Source organism: Salmo salar, chromosome 03 (genome assembly GCF_965601325.2).
Source record: "Salmo salar chromosome 03, fSalSal1, whole genome shotgun sequence".
Taxonomy (NCBI): Eukaryota; Metazoa; Chordata; class Actinopteri; order Salmoniformes; family Salmonidae; genus Salmo; species Salmo salar.
Genome location: NC_138293.1, coordinates 81,240,787 through 81,262,496, shown reverse-complemented (window position 1 = coordinate 81,262,496; position 21,710 = coordinate 81,240,787). Strand labels below are relative to the sequence as shown.

At 40.0% G+C, this 21,710-nt stretch overlaps 1 protein-coding gene across 7 annotated transcripts in view; it reads right to left on the bottom strand.

Annotated features, from left to right (window-relative positions):
• The window catches only part of LOC106606690 (rho GTPase-activating protein 17), a 59,535-nt gene that overhangs the window by 27,005 nt on the left and 10,820 nt on the right, over window positions 1-21,710 (bottom strand). For all 7 annotated transcript variants that reach the window (XM_045715529.2, XM_045715527.2, XM_045715531.2 and 4 more), the window contains one exon: window positions 12,342-12,381. In XM_045715529.2, coding sequence (XP_045571485.1) covers window positions 12,342-12,381 — 40 coding nt within the window. The remainder of the gene's footprint in view (window positions 1-12,341; window positions 12,382-21,710) is intronic.

The window sequence follows — 21,710 nt, the reverse complement described above, 5'->3', positions numbered from 1 at the left end:
TACAGTACCTGGTCTCTCTTGACATATTGAGCTATAGTATCTGGTCTCTCTTGACATATTGAGCTACAGTATCTGGTCTCTCTTGACATATTGAGTTATAGTATCTGGTCTCTCTTGACATATTGAGTTATAGTACCTGGTCTCTCTTGACATGTTTAGTTATAGCACCTGGTCTCTCTTGACATATTGAGTTATAGCACCTAGTCTCTTTAGACATACTGAGTTACAGTACCTGGTCTCTCTTGACATATTGAGCTATTTTACCTGGTCTATCTTGACATATTGAGTTATAGTACCTGGTCTGTCTTGACATATTGAGTTATAGTACCTGGTCTGTCTTGACATATTGAGTTATAGTACCTGGTATCTCTTGACATATTGAGTTATAGTACCTGGTATCTCTTGACATATTGAGCTACAGTACCTGGTCTCTCTTGACATATTGAGTTATAGTATCTGGTTACTAGTGACATATTGAGTTATAGTATCTGGTTACTCTTGACATATTGAGTTATAGTACCTGGTCTCTCTTCACATATTGAGTTATAGTACCTGGTCTCTCTTGACATATTGAGTTACAGTACCTGGTCTCTCTTGACATATTGAGCTACAGTACCTGGTCTCTCTTGACATATTGAGTTATAGTACCTGGTCTCTCTTGACATATTGAGTTATAGTATCTGGTCTCTCTTGACATATTGAGTTATAGTATTTGGTCTCTCTTGACATGTTGATTTATAGTACCTGGTCTCTCTTGACATATTGAGTTATAGCACCTAGTCTCTTTAGACATACTGAGTTACAGTACCTGGTCTCTCTTGACATATTGAGCTATAGTATCTGGTCTCTCTTGACATATTGAGTTATAGCACCTGGTCTCTCTTGACATATTGAGTTATAGCACCTGGTCTCTCTTGACATATTGAGTTACAGTACCTGGTCTCTCTTGACATATTGAGTTATAGCACCTGGTCTCTCTTGACATATTGAGTTATAGCACCTAGTCTCTTTAGACATACTGAGTTACAGTACCTGGTCTCTCTTGACATATTGAGCTATAGTATCTGGTCTCTCTTGACATATTGAGTTATAGCACCTGGTCTCTCTTGACATATTGAGTTATAGCACCTGGTCTCTCTTGACATATTGAGTTACAGTACCTGGTCTCTCTTGACATATTGAGTTATAGCACCTGGTCTCTCTTGACATATTGAGTTATAGCACCTGGTCTCTCTTGACATATTGAGTTATCGTACCTGGTTACTAGTGACATATTGAGGTATAGTATCTGGTTACTAGTGACATATTGAGGTATAGTATCTGGTTACTAGTGACATACTGAGTTACAGTACCTGGTCTCTCTTGACATATTGAGCTATAGTATCTGGTCTCTCTTGACATATTGAGTTATAGCACCTGGTCTCTCTTGACATATTGAGTTATAGTAAATGGTCTCTCTTGACATGTTGAGTTACAGTACCTGGTCTCTCTTGACATATTGAGTTATAGCACCTGGTCTCTCTTGACATATTGAGTTATAGCACCTGGTCTCTCTTGACATATTGAGCTATAGTACCTGGTCTCTCTTGACATATTGAGTTACAGTTCCTGGTCTCTCTTGACATATTGAGCTACAGTACCTGGTCTCTCTTGACATATTGAGCTACAGTATCTGGTCTCTCTTGACATATTGAGCTATAGTATCTGGTCTCTCTTGACATATTGAGTTATAGTACCTGGTCTCTCTTGACATATTGAGCTACAGTACCTGGTCTCTCTTGACATATTGAGTTATAGTATCTGGTCTCTCTTGACATATTGAGTTATAGTATCTGGTCTCTCTTGACATGTTGAGTTATAGTACCTGGTCTCTCTTGACATAGAGTTATAGCACCTAGTCTCTTTAGACATACTGAGTTACAGTACCTGGTCTCTCTTGACATATTGAGCTATAGTATCTGGTCTCTCTTGACATATTGAGCTACAGTATCTGGTCTCTCTTGACATATTGAGTTATAGTATCTGGTCTCTCTTGACATATTGAGTTATAGTACCTGGTCTCTCTTGACATGTTTAGTTATAGCACCTGGTCTCTCTTGACATATTGAGTTATAGCACCTAGTCTCTTTAGACATACTGAGTTACAGTACCTGGTCTCTCTTGACATATTGAGCTATTTTACCTGGTCTATCTTGACATATTGAGTTATAGTACCTGGTCTGTCTTGACATATTGAGTTATAGTACCTGGTCTGTCTTGACATATTGAGTTATAGTACCTGGTATCTCTTGACATATTGAGTTATAGTACCTGGTATCTCTTGACATATTGAGCTACAGTACCTGGTCTCTCTTGACATATTGAGTTATAGTATCTGGTTACTAGTGACATATTGAGTTATAGTATCTGGTTACTCTTGACATATTGAGTTATAGTACCTGGTCTCTCTTCACATATTGAGTTATAGTACCTGGTCTCTCTTGACATATTGAGTTACAGTACCTGGTCTCTCTTGACATATTGAGCTACAGTACCTGGTCTCTCTTGACATATTGAGTTATAGTACCTGGTCTCTCTTGACATATTGAGTTATAGTATCTGGTCTCTCTTGACATATTGAGTTATAGTATCTGGTCTCTCTTGACATGTTGATTTATAGTACCTGGTCTCTCTTGACATATTGAGTTATAGCACCTAGTCTCTTTAGACATACTGAGTTACAGTACCTGGTCTCTCTTGACATATTGAGCTATAGTATCTGGTCTCTCTTGACATATTGAGTTATAGCACCTGGTCTCTCTTGACATATTGAGTTATAGCACCTGGTCTCTCTTGACATATTGAGTTACAGTACCTGGTCTCTCTTGACATATTGAGTTATAGCACCTGGTCTCTCTTGACATATTGAGTTATAGCACCTGGTCTCTCTTGACATATTGAGTTATAGTACCTGGTATCTCTTGACATATTGAGTTATAGTACCTGGTATCTCTTGACATATTGAGTTATAGTACCTGGTATCTCTTGACATATTGAGCTACAGTACCTGGTCTCTCTTGACATATTGAGTTATAGTATCTGGTTACTAGTGACATATTGAGCTACAGTATCTGGTCTCTCTTGACATATTGAGTTATAGTACCTGGTCTCTCTTGACATATTGAGCTACAGTACCTGGTCTCTCTTGACATATTGAGTTATAGTATCTGGTCTCTCTTGACATATTGAGTTATAGTATCTGGTCTCTCTTGACATATTGAGTTATAGTATCTGGTCTCTCTTGACATGTTGAGTTATAGTACCTGGTCTCTCTTGACATATTGAGTTATAGCACCTAGTCTCTTTAGACATACTGAGTTACAGTACCTGGTCTCTCTTGACATATTGAGCTATAGTATCTGGTCTCTCTTGACATATTGAGTTATAGTACCTGGTCTCTCTTGACATATTGAGTTATAGTACCTGGTCTCTCTTGACATATTGAGCTACAGTATCTGGTCTCTCTTGACATATTGAGTTATAGTACCTGGTCTCTCTTGACATATTGAGCTACAGTATCTGGTCTCTCTTGACATATTGAGCTATAGTATCTGGTCTCTCTTGACATATTGAGATATAGTACCTGGTCTGTCTTGACATATTGAGTTATAGTACCTGGTCTCTCTTGACATATTTAGTTATAGTACCTGTTCTCTCTTGAAATATTGAGTTATAGTACCTAGTCTCTCTTGACATATTGAGTTATAGTATCTGGTTACTAGTGATATATTGAGTTATAGTATCTGGTTACTAGTGACATATTGAGTTATCGTACCTGGTTACTAGTGACATATTGAGTTATAGTATCTGGTTACTAGTGACATATTGAGTTATAGTATCTGGTTACTCTTGACATATTGACTTATAGTTAAGGCAAGGGCTGATTTCAAGGTTTTACTGCTAACCTACAAAGCATTACATGGGCTTGCTCCTACCTATCTTTCCGATTTGGTCCTGCCATACATACCTACACGTACGCTACAGTCACAAGACGCAGGCCTCCTAATTGTCCCTAGAATTTCTAAGCAAACGGCTGGAGGTAGGGCTTTCTCCTATAGAGCTCCATTTTTATGGAATGGTCTGCCTACCAATGTGAGAGACGCAGACTCAGTCTCAACCTTTAAGTCTTTACTGAAGACTTATCTCTTCAGTAGGTCCTATGATTAAGTATAGTCTGGCCCAGGAGTGTGAAGGTGAACGGAAAGGCTGGAGCAACGAACCGCCCTTGCTGTCTCTGCCTTGCCGGTTCCCCTCTTTCCACTGGGATTCTCTGCCTCTAACCCTTTTACAGGGGCTGAGTCACTGGCTTACTGGTGTTCTTCCATGCCGTCCATGGGAGGGGTGCGTCACTTGAGTGGGTTGAGTCACTGACGTGGTCTTCCTGTCTGGGTTGGCGCCCCCCCTTGGGTTGTGCCATGGCGGAGATCGTTGTGGGCTATACTCGGCCTTGTCTTAGGACGGTAAGTTGGTGGTTGGAGACATCCCTCTAGTGGTGTGGGGGCTGTGCTTTGGCAAAGTGGGTGGGGTTATATCCTGCCTGTTTGGCCCTGTCCGGGGTATCATCGGATGGGGCCACAGTGTCTTCTGATCCCTCCTGTCTCAGCCTCCAGTATTTATGCTGCAGTAGTTTATGTGTCGGGGGGCTAGGGTCAGTCTGTTACATCTGGAGTATTTCTCTTGTCTTATCCGGTGTCCTGTGTGAATTTAAATATGCTCTCTCTAATTCTCTCTCTCTCTTTCTCTCTTTCTGTCTTTCTCTCGGAGGACCTGAGCCCTAGGACCATGCCTCAGGACTACCTGGTATGATGACTCCTTGCTGTCCCCAGTCCACCTGGCCGTGCTGCTGCTCCAGTTTCAACTGTTCTGCCTGCGGCTATGGAACCCTGACCTGTTCACCGGACGTGCTTGTTGCACCCTCGACAACTACTATGATTATTATTATTTGACCATGCTGGTCATTTATGAACATTTTAACATCTTGACCATGTTCTGTTATAATATCCACCCTGCACAGCCAGAAGAGGACTGGCCACCCCTCATAGCCTGGTTCCTCTCTAGGTTTCTTCCTAGGTTTTTGGCCTTTCTAGGGAGTTTTTTCTAGGGAGTTTTTCCTAGCCACCGTGCTTCTTTCACATGCTTTGCTTGCTGTTTGGGGTTTTAGGCTGGGTTTCTGTACAGCACTTTGAGATATCAGCTGATGTACGAAGGGCTATATAAATAAATTTGATTTGATTATAGTACCTGGTGTCTCTTGACATATTGAGCTATAGTACCTGGTCTCTCTTGACATATTGAGCTATAGTACCTGGTCTCTCTTGACATATTGAGTTATAGCACAGTACCTGGTCTGTCTTGACATATTGAGTTATAGTATCTGGTCTCTCTTGACATATTGAGCTATAGTACCTGGTCTCTCTTGACATATTGAGCTATAGTACCTAGTCTTTCTTGACATATTGAGTTATAGTACCTGGTCTCTCTTGACATATTGAGCTATAGTACCTGGTCTCTCTTGAAATATTGAGCTATAGTACCTGGTCTCTCTTGACATATTGAGTTATAGTACAGTACCTGGTCTGTCTTGACATATTGAGTTATAGTACCTGGTCTCTCTTGACATATTGAGCTATAGTACCTAGTCTTTCTTGACATATTGAGTTATAGTACCTGGTCTCTCTTGACATATTGAGCTATAGTACCTGGTCTCTCTTGACATATTGAGTTATAGTACAGTACCTGGTCTGTCTTGACATATTGAGCTATAGTACCTGGTCTCTCTTGACATATTGAGCTATAGTACCTGGTCTCTCTTGACATATTGAGTTATAGTACAGTACCTGGTCTGTCTTGACATATTGAGTTATAGTACCTGGTCTCTCTTGACATATTGAGTTATAGTACAGTACCTGGTCTGTCTTGACATATTGAGTTATAGTATCTGGTCTCTTTTGACATATTGAGCTATAGTACCTGGTCTCTCTTCACATATTGAGCTATCCACCCGCAAACAGCAAACTGTGGGTTAAATCTGTTTATTATACTGTATCTGTTGAAATTAATTGAATGTGTCTGCCATCTGTCTCTGTCTGTTTGTTTACGGTATCATTGCTTATGTGTATGCCTGTGTTTGTATATGCAGGCATATGTCTATAGACATGCCTGTATACACTGAGTGTACAAAACATTGTGAACACCTGCTCTTTCCATGACATAAACTGACCAGGTGAAATAGAGTAAAAGCTATGATCCCTTATTGATGTCACCTGTTAAATCCACTTCAATCAGTGTAGATGAAGGGGAGAAGACAGGTTAAAGAAGGATTTTTAAGCCTTGAGACAATTAGACATGGATTGTGTATGTGTGCCATTCAAAGGGTGAATGGGCAAGACAAAATATTTAAGTGCCTTTGAACAGGGTATGGTAGTAGGTTCCAAGCACAACGGTTTGAGTGTGCCAAGAACTGCAATGCTGCTGGGGTTTTCATGCTCAACAGTTTCCCATGTGTATCAAGAATGGTCAACCACCCAGAGGACATCCAGCCAACTTGACACAACTGTGGGAAGCATTGGAGTCAACATGGACCAGCATCGCTGTGGAACACTTTCGACACCTTGTAGAGTCCAAGCCCTGACAAACTGAGGCTGTTCTGAGGGCAAAAGTGGGTGCAACTCAATATTAGGAAGGTGCTTGTGTGTGTGTGTGTGTGGGGGGGGGGGGACCTAAAATCCCCAAAAGTTCCCACAAGGATAGTAAACAAGGATAATTCTACCTTGTGGGGACATTTCCCACAACCCCACGAGGACAAAGGTTATTTCAAGCTTAGGGGTTAGGTTAAGGGTTCGGAGTTAGGTTTAGATTAGGGTTAGTGTTACGGGTTAGGGTAAGAGCTAGGAAAAATAGGATTTTGAATGGAAATTATTTTAGGTCCCCACGAGGATAGAAGAACATAAAGTATGTGTTTGTGTGTACATGTAGGCATACTTGCATTTGTATATGCAGGCAATACCCTTCAAGGGTGAAAATGCCTGTATAAAACCCACCAGGCTCCAGAAAGGAATTCTGAATGCTGGAACTAGACTGTCATCCATGTGATACGAACCAAAGCCCTAACTTGGACTGCCCTCACGCTCAGAGAGACATTAGCATTCAACTAGTGCAGCACATTCCATTGAGGAGGGGAAATAGATAGTAGGAGTGTCTTGGGCAGCACAAAGCACTTCTGCAGGAGCAAAGTTTAGCTTAGGGAGAACTTGTGGGAAGGAATCCCTATCTCCTGAATTCCTCCCAGGGGAGAGTCTTGAGGGAGTTAAAGGCTGTGTCTCAATACTTGTAAACAGCTTCTTACTGCATTCTCACCATGGAAGAGTCAGTCAGCATAGCAGAGAGTTAGGATGTGTTTCAATATTTGTACTTAGTTTCCTCAGCCTCAACTTACAGTAAGTATCTCCATCATGGTCATTCATAAGTGAAAGATTGGATTTCACTTTCCTTTCCATATCACTTTTACCTGTTATGTTATTTCAGTTTGTGATTATGAAGATAAGAGCAGAGGAAAGGAGGAAAGGAAGCCATTCCAGACTATTGAGATGCAGTCTCTTATTTATAGTCAATACCTTTCAACTCAGACTATGAAGTCAGCCTCAAATCCCATAGTGCATTGTGATAATAACCAGTAAGTACATATTCTATACATTGCCCAGTAACTATGTAGTTTCAGCATCCCTATCCATTCCTGTTCTGTTTGTCTATTCAGCCCTAGAAACTGTCACCGTTAACCAGGTGCTTAGGCTGTGTGTATATTAAGTCAAGCTTAGGGTCACAGTTCACTAAGGCAGGTCCTAAAAGTGTGACTCAAGTGTTCTTTATGAAGAGCTGAGAGAGGTGTGTAGAGTTGTCTGGCACTCACACTCCCTCTTTCACTTCCTCTGTTCCACTTTTAACACACTCCTTCCCTCTCTTAAAGACCATGTCTATTCAATAGAGCATGGAGACTCACTTTCTTTCTCTCTCCTCCTCTCAGTTAACATACACTCTCTCTCCTCCTCTCAGTTAACATACACTCTCTCTCTCTCCTCCTCTCAGTTAACATACACACTCTCTCTCTCTCCTCCTCTCAGTTAACATACTCTCTCTCTCATCCTCTCAGTTAACACTCTCTCTCTCTCTCTCTCTCTCTCTCATCCTCTCAGTTAACACACACTCTCTCTCTCTCCTCCTCTCAGTTAACATACTCTCTCTCTCTCTCTCTCTCTCTCTCATCCTCTCAGTTAACACACACTCTCTCTCTCTCCTCCTCTCAGTTAACATACTCTCTCTCCTCCTCTCAGTTAACATACTCTCTCTCCTCCTCTCAGTTAACATACACTCTCTCTCCTCCTCTCAGTTAACATACACTCTCTCTCCTCCTCTCAGTTAACATACTCTCTCTCTCTCTCCTCCTCTCAGTTAACATACTCTCTCTCTCTCTCCTCCTCTCAGTTAACATACTCTCTCTCTCCTCCTCTCAGTTAACATACTCTCTCTCCTCCTCTCAGTTAACATACTCTCTCTCCTCCTCTCAGTTAACATTAGAGGTCGACCGATTATGATTTTTCAACGCCGGTCCCGATACCGATTATTGGCGGGTCAAAATAAAGCCAATATCGATTAATCGGCCGATTTTTAAAAACATTTTTTATTTGTAATAATGGCAATTACAACAATACTGAATGAACACTTATTTTAACTTAATATAATACATCAATAAAATCAATTTAGCCTCAAATAAATAAGGAAACATGTTCAATTTGATTTAAATAATGCAAAAACAAAGTGTTGGAGAAGAAAGTAAAAGTGCAATATGTGCCATGTAAAAAAGCTAACGTTTAAGTTCCTTGCTCAGAACATGAGAACATATGAAAGCTGGTGGTTCCTTTTAACATGAGTCTTCAATATTCCCAGGCAAGAAGTTTTAGGTTGTAGTTATTATAGGACTATTTCTCTCTATACGATTTGTATTTCATATACCTTTGACTATTGGATGTTCTTATAGGCACTTTAGTATTGCCAGTGTAACAGTATAGCTTCCGTGCCTCTCCTCGCTCCTACCTGGGCTCGAACCAGGAACACGTCGACAACAGCCACCCTCGAAGCAGTGTTACCCATGTAGAGGAAGGGAAAAAACTACTCCAAGTCTCAGAGCGAGTGACGTTTGAAATGCTATTAGCGTGCACCCGGCTAACTAGCTAGCCATTTCACATGGGTTACACCAGCCTAATCTTGGGAGTTGACAGGCTTGAAGTCATAAACAGCGCAATGCGTTGCGAAGGGCTGCTGGCAAAACGCACAAAAGTGCTATTTTGAATGAATGCTTACGAGCCTGCTGCTGCCTACCACCGCTCAGTCAGACTGCTCTATCAAATCATAGACTTAATTATAACATAATAACACACAGAAACACGAGCCTTAGGTCATTAATATGGTTGAATCCGGAAACTATCATCTTGAAAACATAACGTTATTCCTGTTACATTGCACAACCTTCAGTGTTATGTCATAATTATGTAAAATTCTGACAAATTACCCAAAGTGTTGCATATACCCTGACTGCGTGCAATGAACGCAAAATTACACAATTTCACCTGGTTAATATTGCCTGCTAACCTGGATTTCATTTAGCTAAATATGCAGGTTTAAAAATATATACTTCTGTGTATTGATTTTAAGAAAGGCATTGATGTTTATGGTTAGGTACAGTCGTGCAACGATTGTGCTTTTTTCGCAAATGCGCTTTTGTTAAATCATCCCTGTTTGGCGAAGTCGGCTGTCTTTGTTGGGAAGAAATAGTCTTCACAGTTCGCAACGATTTTAAGAAAGGCATTGATGTTTATGGTTGGAGCAACGTGTACCTAAGCAATTATATGCAACGCAGGACAGGCTAGATAAACTAGTAATATCATCAACCATGTGTAGTTAACTAGTGATTATGATTGACTGATTGTTTTTTATAAGATAAGTTTAATGCTAGCTAGCAACTTACCATAGCTTCTTACTGCATTCGCGTAACCTCGTGGAGTGCAATGTAAAGCAGGTGGTTAGAGCGTTGGACTAGTTAACCGTAAGGTTGCAAGATTGAATCCCTGAGCTGACAAGGTAAAAATCTGTCATTCTGCCCCTGAACAAGGCAGTTAACCCACCGTTCCTAGGCCGTCATTGAAAATGAGAATGTGTTCTTAACTGACTTGCCTAGTTAAATAAAGGTTAAAAAAATATATATAATAATAAAAAATAAATAAAATAGGCCAAATCGGCGTCCAAAAATACCGATTTCCGATTGTTATGAAAACTTGAAATGGGCCCTAATTAATCGGCCATTCTGATTAATCGGTCGACCTCTAGTTAACATACTCTCTCTCTCCTCCTCTCAGTTAACATACACTCTCTCTCCCTCTCCTCCTCTCAGTTAACATACTCTCTCTCTCTCTCATCCTCTCAGTTAACATACACTCTCTCTCTCATCCTCTCAGTTAACATACTCTCTCTCTCTCTCATCCTCTCAGTTAACATACTCTCTCTCTCTCTCTCCTCTCAGTTAACATACACTCTCTCTCTCTCCTCCTCTCAGTTAACATACACTCTCTCTCTCTCCTCTCAGTTAACATACACACTCTCTCTCTCTCTCTCCTCTCAGTTAACATACACTCTCTCTCTCTCTCCTCTCAGTTAACATACACTCTCTCTCTCCTCTCAGTTAACATACACTCTCTCTCTCCTCTCAGTTAACATACACTCTCTCTCTCCTCTCAGTTAATATACACTCTCTCTCTCCTCTCAGTTAACATACACACTCTCTCTCTCTCTCCTCTCAGTTAACATACACTCTCTCTCTCTCCTCTCAGTTAACATACACTCTCTCTCTCTCCTCTCAGTTAACATACACTCTCTCTCTCTCTCTCCTCTCAGTTAACATACACCCTCTCTCTCCTCTCAGTTAACATACACTCTCCCTCTCTCTCCTCTCAGTTAACATACACTCTCCCTCTCTCTCCTCTCAGTTAACATACACTCTCTCTCTCCTCTCAGTTAACATACACTCTCTCTCTCCTCTCAGTTAACATACACTCTCTCTCTCCTCTCAGTTAACATACACTCTCTCTCTCCTCTCAGTTAACATACACTCTCTCTCTCCTCTCAGTTAACATACACTCTCTCTCTCTCTCTCCTCTCAGTTAACATACACTCTCTCTCTCTCTCTCCTCTCAGTTAACACACACACTCTCTCTCTCCTCTCAGTTAACATACTCTCTCCCTCTCTCTCCTCTCAGTTAACACACACTCTCTCTCTCTCTCTCTCCTCTCAGTTAACATTCTCTCTCTCCTCCTCTCAGTTAACATACACTCTCTCTCTCTCCTCCTCTCAGTTAACATACTCTCTCTCTCTCTCCTCCTCTCAGTTAACATACACTCTCTCTCTCATCCTCTCAGTTAACATACACTCTCTCTCTCTCTCCTCTCAGTTAACATACACTCTCTCTCTCTCTCCTCTCAGTTAACATACACTCAGTCACTTCATTCAGCTGCCATGTTGTTCTCCCTGGCACATCATGACACAGTATGTGTTCTGGAGTAAAACAAGCTGCCACGGTCTGTTCTGATTGGAAAAACATGGTAACTGGCTTTCTCACACATCGCACCTGGCAGCGCATCACTGAAAACCAGACCCAACAACAAACCCTCGCCAACAGCCTTGCTTCAAGACCAGAGTCAAGATTTCTTACCAAAAAAAGACAGGATGTGTTTTTGTGTGTGTACTTTGACTAAATCCCTCATCACTAAATGACTCATGTTGCATCTCTCTCTGCTAGGAGGGGTTATGATGATGGAGGTAGACTGTAAACGTGATAACACGGCTTGAAACAAACGGTTCTGCTTTAGCCAACTTGGCAAGACAAGTTTACAAGGCAATGTATTATTTAATTCAGAAACAATCACAGGTTCACTAAATTAAATTACTCCTTTTGTGCAGCATCAGACCTTTTCCCCATGACATCACATGTTCCATCCAGTCAACACAATTCATCACATGTTCCACCCAGTCAACACAATTCATCACATGTTCCATCCAGTCAACACAAGTCATCACATGTTCCATCCAGTCAACACAAGTCATCACATGTTCCATCCAGTCAACACAATTCATCACATGTTCCATCCAGTCAACACAAGTCATACTGTATGTTAATGGTTGCATTTGACTTGACAGTGTCTAAGGCTGCTGTGACTGCACATAAAGTGGAAGCAGGAGACAGAATAATAATATTCACCTGTAGAAGGTCATCACTCAGCACCTCAGTCTTCTCGGCTCTGTGGAGGAAAACACATTAGGAGGTCAAAGGTCAGATAGGCAGACATAATAGGGCTTATTCATTACAGAGAGTTCCAATAGAAGTGTAGTGTGTAGATCAGAAATGTTAGCCTGGTTAAACCAGACTGAACTGTGCTCTCACCAGAAACAATGGTGAGTGTAGCGTTCAGTCTGGTTCAACCAGGCTACAGAAACGCTTCTCTGTTGTAAAGAATAGAGAATGGTGTCAGTTCTATACTTTGCATTTCTACCTGCAACATGGTGGTATTTAAGATATCATATGGTATGGAAAGCCCAACTGAGCCCAACTCTAGTGCAGGGCCTGTGTCAGAGTTGTGCCAGATCACACTCTCTCACCGTTTATAAGACTCCTCTACTGATTAAAAAAAACAATGCAATTCCAGGAGTGACTGAACTATTGTGGTACTATAGTGGTGCTGTAAGCCTGCAACTCCACTGCACTTCATTTCAACTTAGCAAGAGTAAAGTTGCAGTGAAAAGAGAACAAACAGAGATTGGCGAGTGTATCTCTCTACTTCTCCATCTATGAGCCATTACTACGACAGGTAATGAAGACTAACCCGTCTTACTGATTAGGGGCAAGTCATAGGTAGCGTTTTACTTTATTTCTCTAGACAACGCAGCCGGCAGCCCTACAGCAACAAAAGAGTTTCTGCTATACTATGAGTGGTCTGGGCCTGGGTCGACGAGAGAAATAAAGCTTTCAGGAAACTCACCCTGGACTACCCTGCACAACAAACATCACAAGTAGACCTAACTCCCTCATACACACCAACACTCCACACCTCTGCCTGTGGCTGTTTCCAGGGAGAGGGCCTGTTAGAACACACACTTCCTGTTTCCTGAATTCCAGCCTTTGTTATGGCAACAGCAGGAGGTGAGAGGTCTGTTGATGTCTCAAACATGTAATACCCACCAGTCAGCTAGTGTGTTGGAGGAGAGAGAGGAGTGGAGAGAATTTACTGACATCATTCCAAAACCAAAATGCACTATCCCATACAGCTGTGGTTTCAAAGGTCTTCTTGGCACTGTGACAGACTTAAAGCCATTCAAACGTTCTTGAGACCCAATAAGCAAAAACTGTTCGTTGACGCAATCTAGCATTCAGCCACAACGAATCAGGTGCAAGATAAACCCATATTGATCTTCCTGATCCACCTTTTGGGAAACACAGCCTACCAATCTTAACACCATCATTCACTGTGGAAAAAAAGAACAGCCAATATTCTCCATAGACCTATCCCTACATCTGTAATAACACACAGTTCCCTTTAATCCAGTGGAGTGGTGGTCCCAGCACTAGATTTTCCCATTTTCTCAAGCCAGACTTAAAGTGTGCTGGGAAGTGAAGTGATCATTTGCTCACCATTTAGAGGGTTCTGATAGTGAAGTGATCATTTGTTCTCCATTTAGATGGTTCTGATAGTGAAGTGATCATTAGCTCACCATTTAGAGGGTTCTGATAGTGAAGTGATCATTAGCTCACCATTTAGAGGGTTCTGATAGTGAAGTGATCATTAGCTCACCATTTAGAGGGTTCTGATAGTGAAGTGATCATTTGTTCTCCATTTAGATGGTTCTGATAGTGAAGTGATCATTTGCTCACCATTTAGAGGGTTCTGATAGTGAAGTGATCATTTGTTCTCCATTTAGATGGTTCTGATAGTGAAGTGATCATTTGCTCACCATTTAGAGGGTTCTGATAGTGAAGTGATCATTTGCTCACCATTTAGAGGGTTCTGATAGTGAAGTGATCATTTGCTCACCATTTAGAGGGTTCTGATAGTGAAGTGATCATTTGCTCACCATTTAGAGGGTTCTGATAGTGAAGTGATCATTAGCTCACCATTTAGAGGGTTCTGATAGTGAAGTGATCATTTGCTCACCATTTAGAGGGTTCTGATAGTGAAGTGATCATTAGCTCACCATTTAGAGGGTTCTGATAGTGAAGTGATCATTTGCTCACCATTTAGAGGGTTCTGATAGTGAAGTGATCATTTGCTCACCATTTAGAGGGTTCTGATAGTGAAGTGATCATTTGCTCACCATTTAGAGGGTTCTGATACTGCTGAGCCAGCAGGATGGCTACAGAAACTTAGGTCCTCCCCACTCACACGTGTGCACGTACAGGCACACACATACCATCTTCCCCAGAGGACACTCTCCTCTTACTGGAGTCTGGGCCAACAACCTACAGTAAAGCTCATTGGGATCAATTAACCCCCTCACACACACACATCTATTACCTAATACTGCTGTAACCCACTGAAATAATACCTTACTATACCCTATACTGCACATTACTGTACCAAGCCCCTGCTTTACTGTAAATGGTACCACTGGTATACAGTACAACAAATAGAAAGTGTGTCTATGATCTATCCCACTGAAAGTAGCAGAATTTTATAAAAGGAATAGTTCAGCGATTTGATGTATTTACATATTTGCTCCCTTACCTTGAAAGCAGTCTATGGATAAGGAGTGACTGAAATCTACACTTTGGTTTTTGTTAAATCGCTGAACTATCCCTTTAATTGGTGAAGTAAGTTTATAATCAATGAGAGAGACTAGGGATGGATACATCTTCATCTGTAAAGGCCAGGTAAATCAAGCCCTGATATCATCTAGACCAGACAAATGGCAGGTCAAACCAGAATATCCACATTACTGAGAAGACATGGTCATTGGTTGGCCTGGGGAGGTAGGAGGCTATGAGCTGAGCAAAAATCTATAATGAATTAGCATTGATTTGAGCTAGAATAGCTGCATTGAGCTAGCAGGCATTATTTTAAGAATAGACATCTTGACTGCAATGCTACAGTCAGGACCCTGGGAGAAGAGAGTATAACACTGAATAAGAAATGAAACATGTAGAAAGATGATCAGACCAATCGGCTCAGAGTCCCAACAACCCCATACATCCACTTCTCAGGTCATTCCATTTAGTTACCATCTTAATATGCTCAGTAATGGTTACATATAGACTTGGGTTAGATAGATATATTTTGCTCTTTATTCATCTTATCCACGTATTGAGCCCCACGACTTTGTTACAGAGACTCTCTGTCAAGCTTCTAAACAGGAAACCCCTGCTCTCTGTCTATCAGGTTGGTTATCTACCCATCCAGTCACTGGAACATGTTAGCCAGTGTCTGCTGAAGAGACTCTGTTCTGGGGGTAAGTTTCAATGCAACATGGTTATGGATAAACTGAGGGGTTGTGGGTTTGGTGGTACAGCAGTCATGCACCAGCAAAGACCTAATCAAGCCTATTTATCTCTTGTGGTTCAACACCTTTACACTGTGGTCTACATATTCAACACCTCTTTACACTGTGGTCTACATATTCAACACCTCTTTACACTGTGGTCTACATATTCAACAAGTCTTTACACTGTGGTCTACATATTCAACAAGTCTTTACACTGTGGTCTACATATTCAACAAGTCTTTACACTGTGGTCTACATATTCAACAAGTCTTTACACTGTGGTCTACATATTCAACAAGTCTTTACACTGTGGTCTACATATTCAACAAGTCTTTACACTGTGGTCTACATATTCAACAAGTCTTTACACTGTGGTCTACATATTCAACACCTCTTTACACTGTGGTCTACATATTCAACACCTCTTTACACTGTGGTCTACATATTCAACACCTCTTTACACTGTGGTCTACATATTCAACACCTCTTTACACTGTGGTCTACATATTCAACAAGTCTTTACACTGTGGTCTACATATTCAACAAGTCTTTACACTGTGGTCTACATATTCAACAAGTCTTTACACTGTGGTCTACATATTCAACAAGTCTTTACACTGTGGTCTACATATTCAACAAGTCTTTACACTGTGGTCTACATATTCAACAAGTCTTTACACTGTGGTCTACATATTCAACACCTCTTTACACTGTGGTCTACATATTCAACACCTCTTTACACTGTGGTCTACATATTCAACACCTCTTTACACTGTGGTCTACATATTCAACACCTCTTTACACTGTGGTCTACATATTCAACAACTCTTTACACTGTGGTCTACATATTCAACAACTCTTTACACTGTGGTCTACATATTTGGTGATGCAGTACTGTCTCTCAGAGCTGCTATGTCCTCAGAGCTAATACATAGCAACAGTGTATTATTGCAGTATACTACACATACTTTAAGCTTGGTAACAGAAATTAAGATATGGAGGAAAGGAATGCAAAACAGCCTGACCACATTAGCCAGTAACATACTGCTGCAGTTTGACAAGTGTAGGAAATAACTGCTGATGCTCTTATCACTATGCTAACCTGTAACACAAATAGGCTCACCACATACACAGATAAATATAAACAGACATGCACTGGTGTACACACCTGTGTACACACACACACACAGGCTACTCACACACATACACAAGTACACTCCCCCCTCCACACACACACATAAGCTACTCACACACAAGTACACCCCCCCTCCCCACACACACACACGTAGGCCAATTACACGCATACACACAAATATATATTAAATATAAACACATACACGAGTGTGCTCAAATACACACACAAAAAAATACGCACTTGTAGGCTACTCACACGCAAAACACATACAACCCCCTTCACACAAGCACGCACACACACACGCAGTGACCTCCCATTGACTCAGGTCTGCAAACTACATTACAATCTTTGATTTACTGTATCACAGACATGATGAGTATTCCAGCAGTACCAGAACAGAATGAATAGCTTTTTAACTACAGTAACAGAACAGAATGACTAGCTATATAGCTACACTACCAGAACAGAATGACTAGCTATATAACTACAGTAACAGAACAAAATGACTAGATTTATAACTACAGTACCAGAACGACTAGCTTTATAACTACAGTACCAGAACAGAATGACTAGCTTTATAACTACAGTACCAGAACAGAATGACTAGCTTTATAACTACAGTACCAGAACAGAATGACTAGCTTTATAACTACAGTACCAGAACAGAATGACTAGCTTTATAACTACAGTACCAGAACAGAATGACTAGCTTTATAACTACAGTACCAGAACAGAATGACTAGCTTTATAACTACAGTACCAGAACAGAATGACTAGCTTTATAACTACAGTACCAGAACAGAATGACTAGCTATATAATACAGTACCAGAACAGAATGACTAGCTTTATAACTACAGTACCAGAACAGAATGACTAGCTATATAACTACAGTACCAGAACAGAATGACTAGCTATATAACTACAGTACCAGAACAGAATGACTAGCTATATAATACAGTACCAGAACAGAATGACTAGCTATATAACTACAGTACCAAAACAGAATGACTAGCTTTATAACTACAGTACCAGAACAGAATGACTAGCTTTATAACTACAGTACCAGAACAGAATGACTAGCTATATAACTACAGTACCAGAACAGAATGACTAGCTTTATAACTACAGTAACAGAAAATAATGACTAGCTATATAACTACAGTACCAGAACAGAATGACTAGCTTTATAACTAACTACAGTACCAGAACAGAATGACTAGCTTTATAACTACAGTATCAGAACAGAATGACTAGCTTTATAACTACAGTACCAGAACAGAATGACTAGCTTTATAACTACAGTACCAGAACAGAATGACTAGCTTTATAACTACAGTACCAGAACAGAATGACTAGCTATATAACTACAGTACCAGAACAGAATGACTAGCTATATAATACAGTATCAGAACAGAATGACTAGCTTTATAACTACAGTACCAGAACAGAATGACTAGCTTTATAACTACAGTACCAGAACAGAATGACTAGCTTTATAACTACAGTACCAGAACAGAATGACTAGCTTTATAACTACAGTACCAGAACAGAATGACTAGCTTTATAACTACAGTACCAGAACAGAATGACTAGCTATATAATACAGTACCAGAACAGAATGACTAGCTTTATAACTACAGTACCAGAACAGAATGACTAGCTATATAACTACAGTACCAGAACAGAATGACTAGCTATATAACTACAGTACCAGAACAGAATGACTAGCTATATAATACAGTACCAGAACAGAATGACTAGCTATATAACTACAGTACCAAAACAGAATGACTAGCTTTATAACTACAGTAACAGAAAATAATGACTAGCTATATAACTACAGTACCAGAACAGAATGACTAGCTTTATAACTACAGTAACAGAAAATAATGACTAGCTATATAACTACAGTACCAGAACAGAATGACTAGCTATATAATACAGTACCAGAACAGAATTACTAGCTTTATAACTACAGTACCAGAACAGAATGACTAGCTATATAACTACAGTACCAGAACAGAATGACTAGCTTTATAACTACAGTAACAGAAAATAATGACTAGCTATATAACTACAGTACCAGAACAGAATGACTAGCTTTATAACTAACTACAGTACCAGAACAGAATGACTAGCTTTATAACTACAGTATCAGAACAGAATGACTAGCTTTATAACTACAGTACCAGAACAGAATGACTAGCTATATAACTAACTACAGTACCAGAACAGAATGACTAGCTTTATAACTACAGTACCAGAACAGAATGACTAGCTTTATAACTACAGTACCAGAACAGAATGACTAGCTTTATAACTACAGTACCAGAACAGAATGACTAGCTATATAACTACAGTACCAGAACAGAATGACTAGCTATATAATACAGTATCAGAACAGAATGACTAGCTTTATAACTACAGTAACAGAATGACTAGCTATATAACTACAGTACCAGAACAGAATGACTAGCTATATAATACAGTATCAGAACAGAATGACTAGCTTTATAACTACAGTAACAGAACAGAATGACTAGCTATATAACTACAGTACCAGAACAGAATGACTAGCTTTATAACTACAGTGCCAGAACAGAATGACTAGCTTTATAACTACAGTACCAGAACAGAATGACTAGCCTCAGTTGTAAGGCGTATAACATTACTATGAAGACACAGGGTTGGAAGTGAGTCTACAGTATGAATCATTATACAACCGGTAGGTCTAATTCCGGGATGCTGATTGGATAAAACCACATTCCGGCAGATGTCTATTCCACAAATTACCATCAGATAAACTATGACGTTGAAATGCTCATTTACTCTGTTCCATCTCACTGCGCAATCCACTGTCTCATCAGCCCATCCAGGCACTTTATAAACTTGATTTCCACTATAAAAAGCATCTAGATATTATCTCACATTTCTTTTAGACTAGCATTTAGTTTTCAACAGCGGAGATTTGTATAAACCTTGCTGTCTCTGTCTCCGACATTTGCAACATTATTTCAATATTGAAATTTTATCTCCAGCTGTCCCATAGTAATGAACGTGTCGGAAGTCGGGACGAGACAGACAGATTTCCTCACCCAGTTGAAATTATGAATCAGCTGGCATAATTTTTATGGATATATACAAAGAAATGTCAAAAGGATACAGTTAAACAAGACTAAATGCACCTAGTTTGTGATTGTGTTAGCTGTGTTGTTGGCTTGCTCCTCTGAACAACAGTGTCCTGATGAGAGACAGCACATTTTCTATGCCAGGCGAAATCGTGTATCAAATCAAACTTTATCTGTCACATGCGCCGAATACAACAGGTGTAGACTTTACCGTGAAATGCTTACTTACAAGCACTTAACCAACAATGCAGTTCAAGAAATAGAGTTAACCTCTACGGGCTAGGGGGCAGTATTGAGAATTTTGAAAAAAATATGTGCCCATTTTTAACTGCCTCCTACACCAACTCAGAAGTTAGGATATGTATATTATTAACAGATTTGGATAGAAAACACTCTGAATTTTCTAAAACTGTTTGAATGGTGTCTGTAAGTATAACAAAACTCATATGGCAGGCAAAAACCTGAGAAAAATACAACCAGGAAATGAGAATTTTGTGGCTGTACTATTTTCGAGTCATTGCTAATAGATCACACAGTGACAAAGGATTCATTTCGCACTTCCTACGGCTTCCACTAGATGTCAACGATCTTTATAAAGTTGTTTGAAGCGTCTATGATGAACAGAGACCGGATGACAAGGAAGAGAAGTTGACGTCCCTGGGATGTCGTCACTTCATTATTGCGCGCACCTGCGCGTTCATGTGAGTTCATGTGAGGCGAGACATTTTTCAAAACGTTTTTCAAGACACAGGAGAGGTCGGGTTGAAATATTACTGACGTTTCACGTTAAAAATGGCCCTAAAGATTGATGCTAAACAACGTTTGACATGTTTGAACGAACGTCAATAGATTTTTTTTTTTACTTTTCGTCGTGACTTTCCCCCCCCCCCCGCCCTACTTTTGAGTAGCCTACTGAACGCTAACAACATGGAACATCTTGGAGCTATTTGGACATAAATTATGAACTTTGTCGAAAGAAACCACATTTGTTGTGGACCTGGGATTCCTGGAAGTGCCTTCTGATGAAGATAATCAAAGATAAGGGATTATTTACAATATTATTATTGATATTAGATGGTTACAAGATGGTGCTAACCTGTATATCCTAGCCTATTGTTCTTAGCTTAGCACCCCGTTTATTGCAAAGTGTGATTTCCCAGTAAAGTTATTTTGAAATCTGGCAATGCGGTAGCATTTACGAGATGTTAATCTATAATTCTTTGAATGACAATATTATAATTTACCAATGTTTTCGAATAGTAATGTTGTAAATTGTAACGCTGATTCACCGGAAGCATTTGAGGGAGAAAAAAATTCTGAATTTCACCGCTACTGTAAAATGTTGTTTTTGGATATAAATATGAACTTGATGGAACAAAAAATGCATGTATTGTATAACATAATGTCCTAGGAGTGTCATCTGATGAAGATTGTCAAAGGTTAGTGCATAATTTTAGCTGGTTTTCTGCTTTTGGTGACGCCTGTCTTTGAATTGACAAAACATTACACACAGCTATTTTCAATGTACTCTCCTAACATGACCTAACTTTATGCTTTCGCCGTAAAGCCTCTTTGAAATCGGACAATGTGGTTGGATTTAGGAGATGTTTATCTTTCAAATGGTGAAAAATAGTTGATTGTTTGAGAAATTGAAATTATTAGATTCTTGCAGTTTTGAATTTCCCGCCATGGTCTCTTGACAATAAATCCCAATACCGGGATCAGGTCCTCCTCAAATATTTACTAAATAAACTAAATAAAAAAAAATGTTATTTTATTGTGTTACTTTTAATTACAATACCAAGGGTATATACAGGGGGTACCGGTACTGAG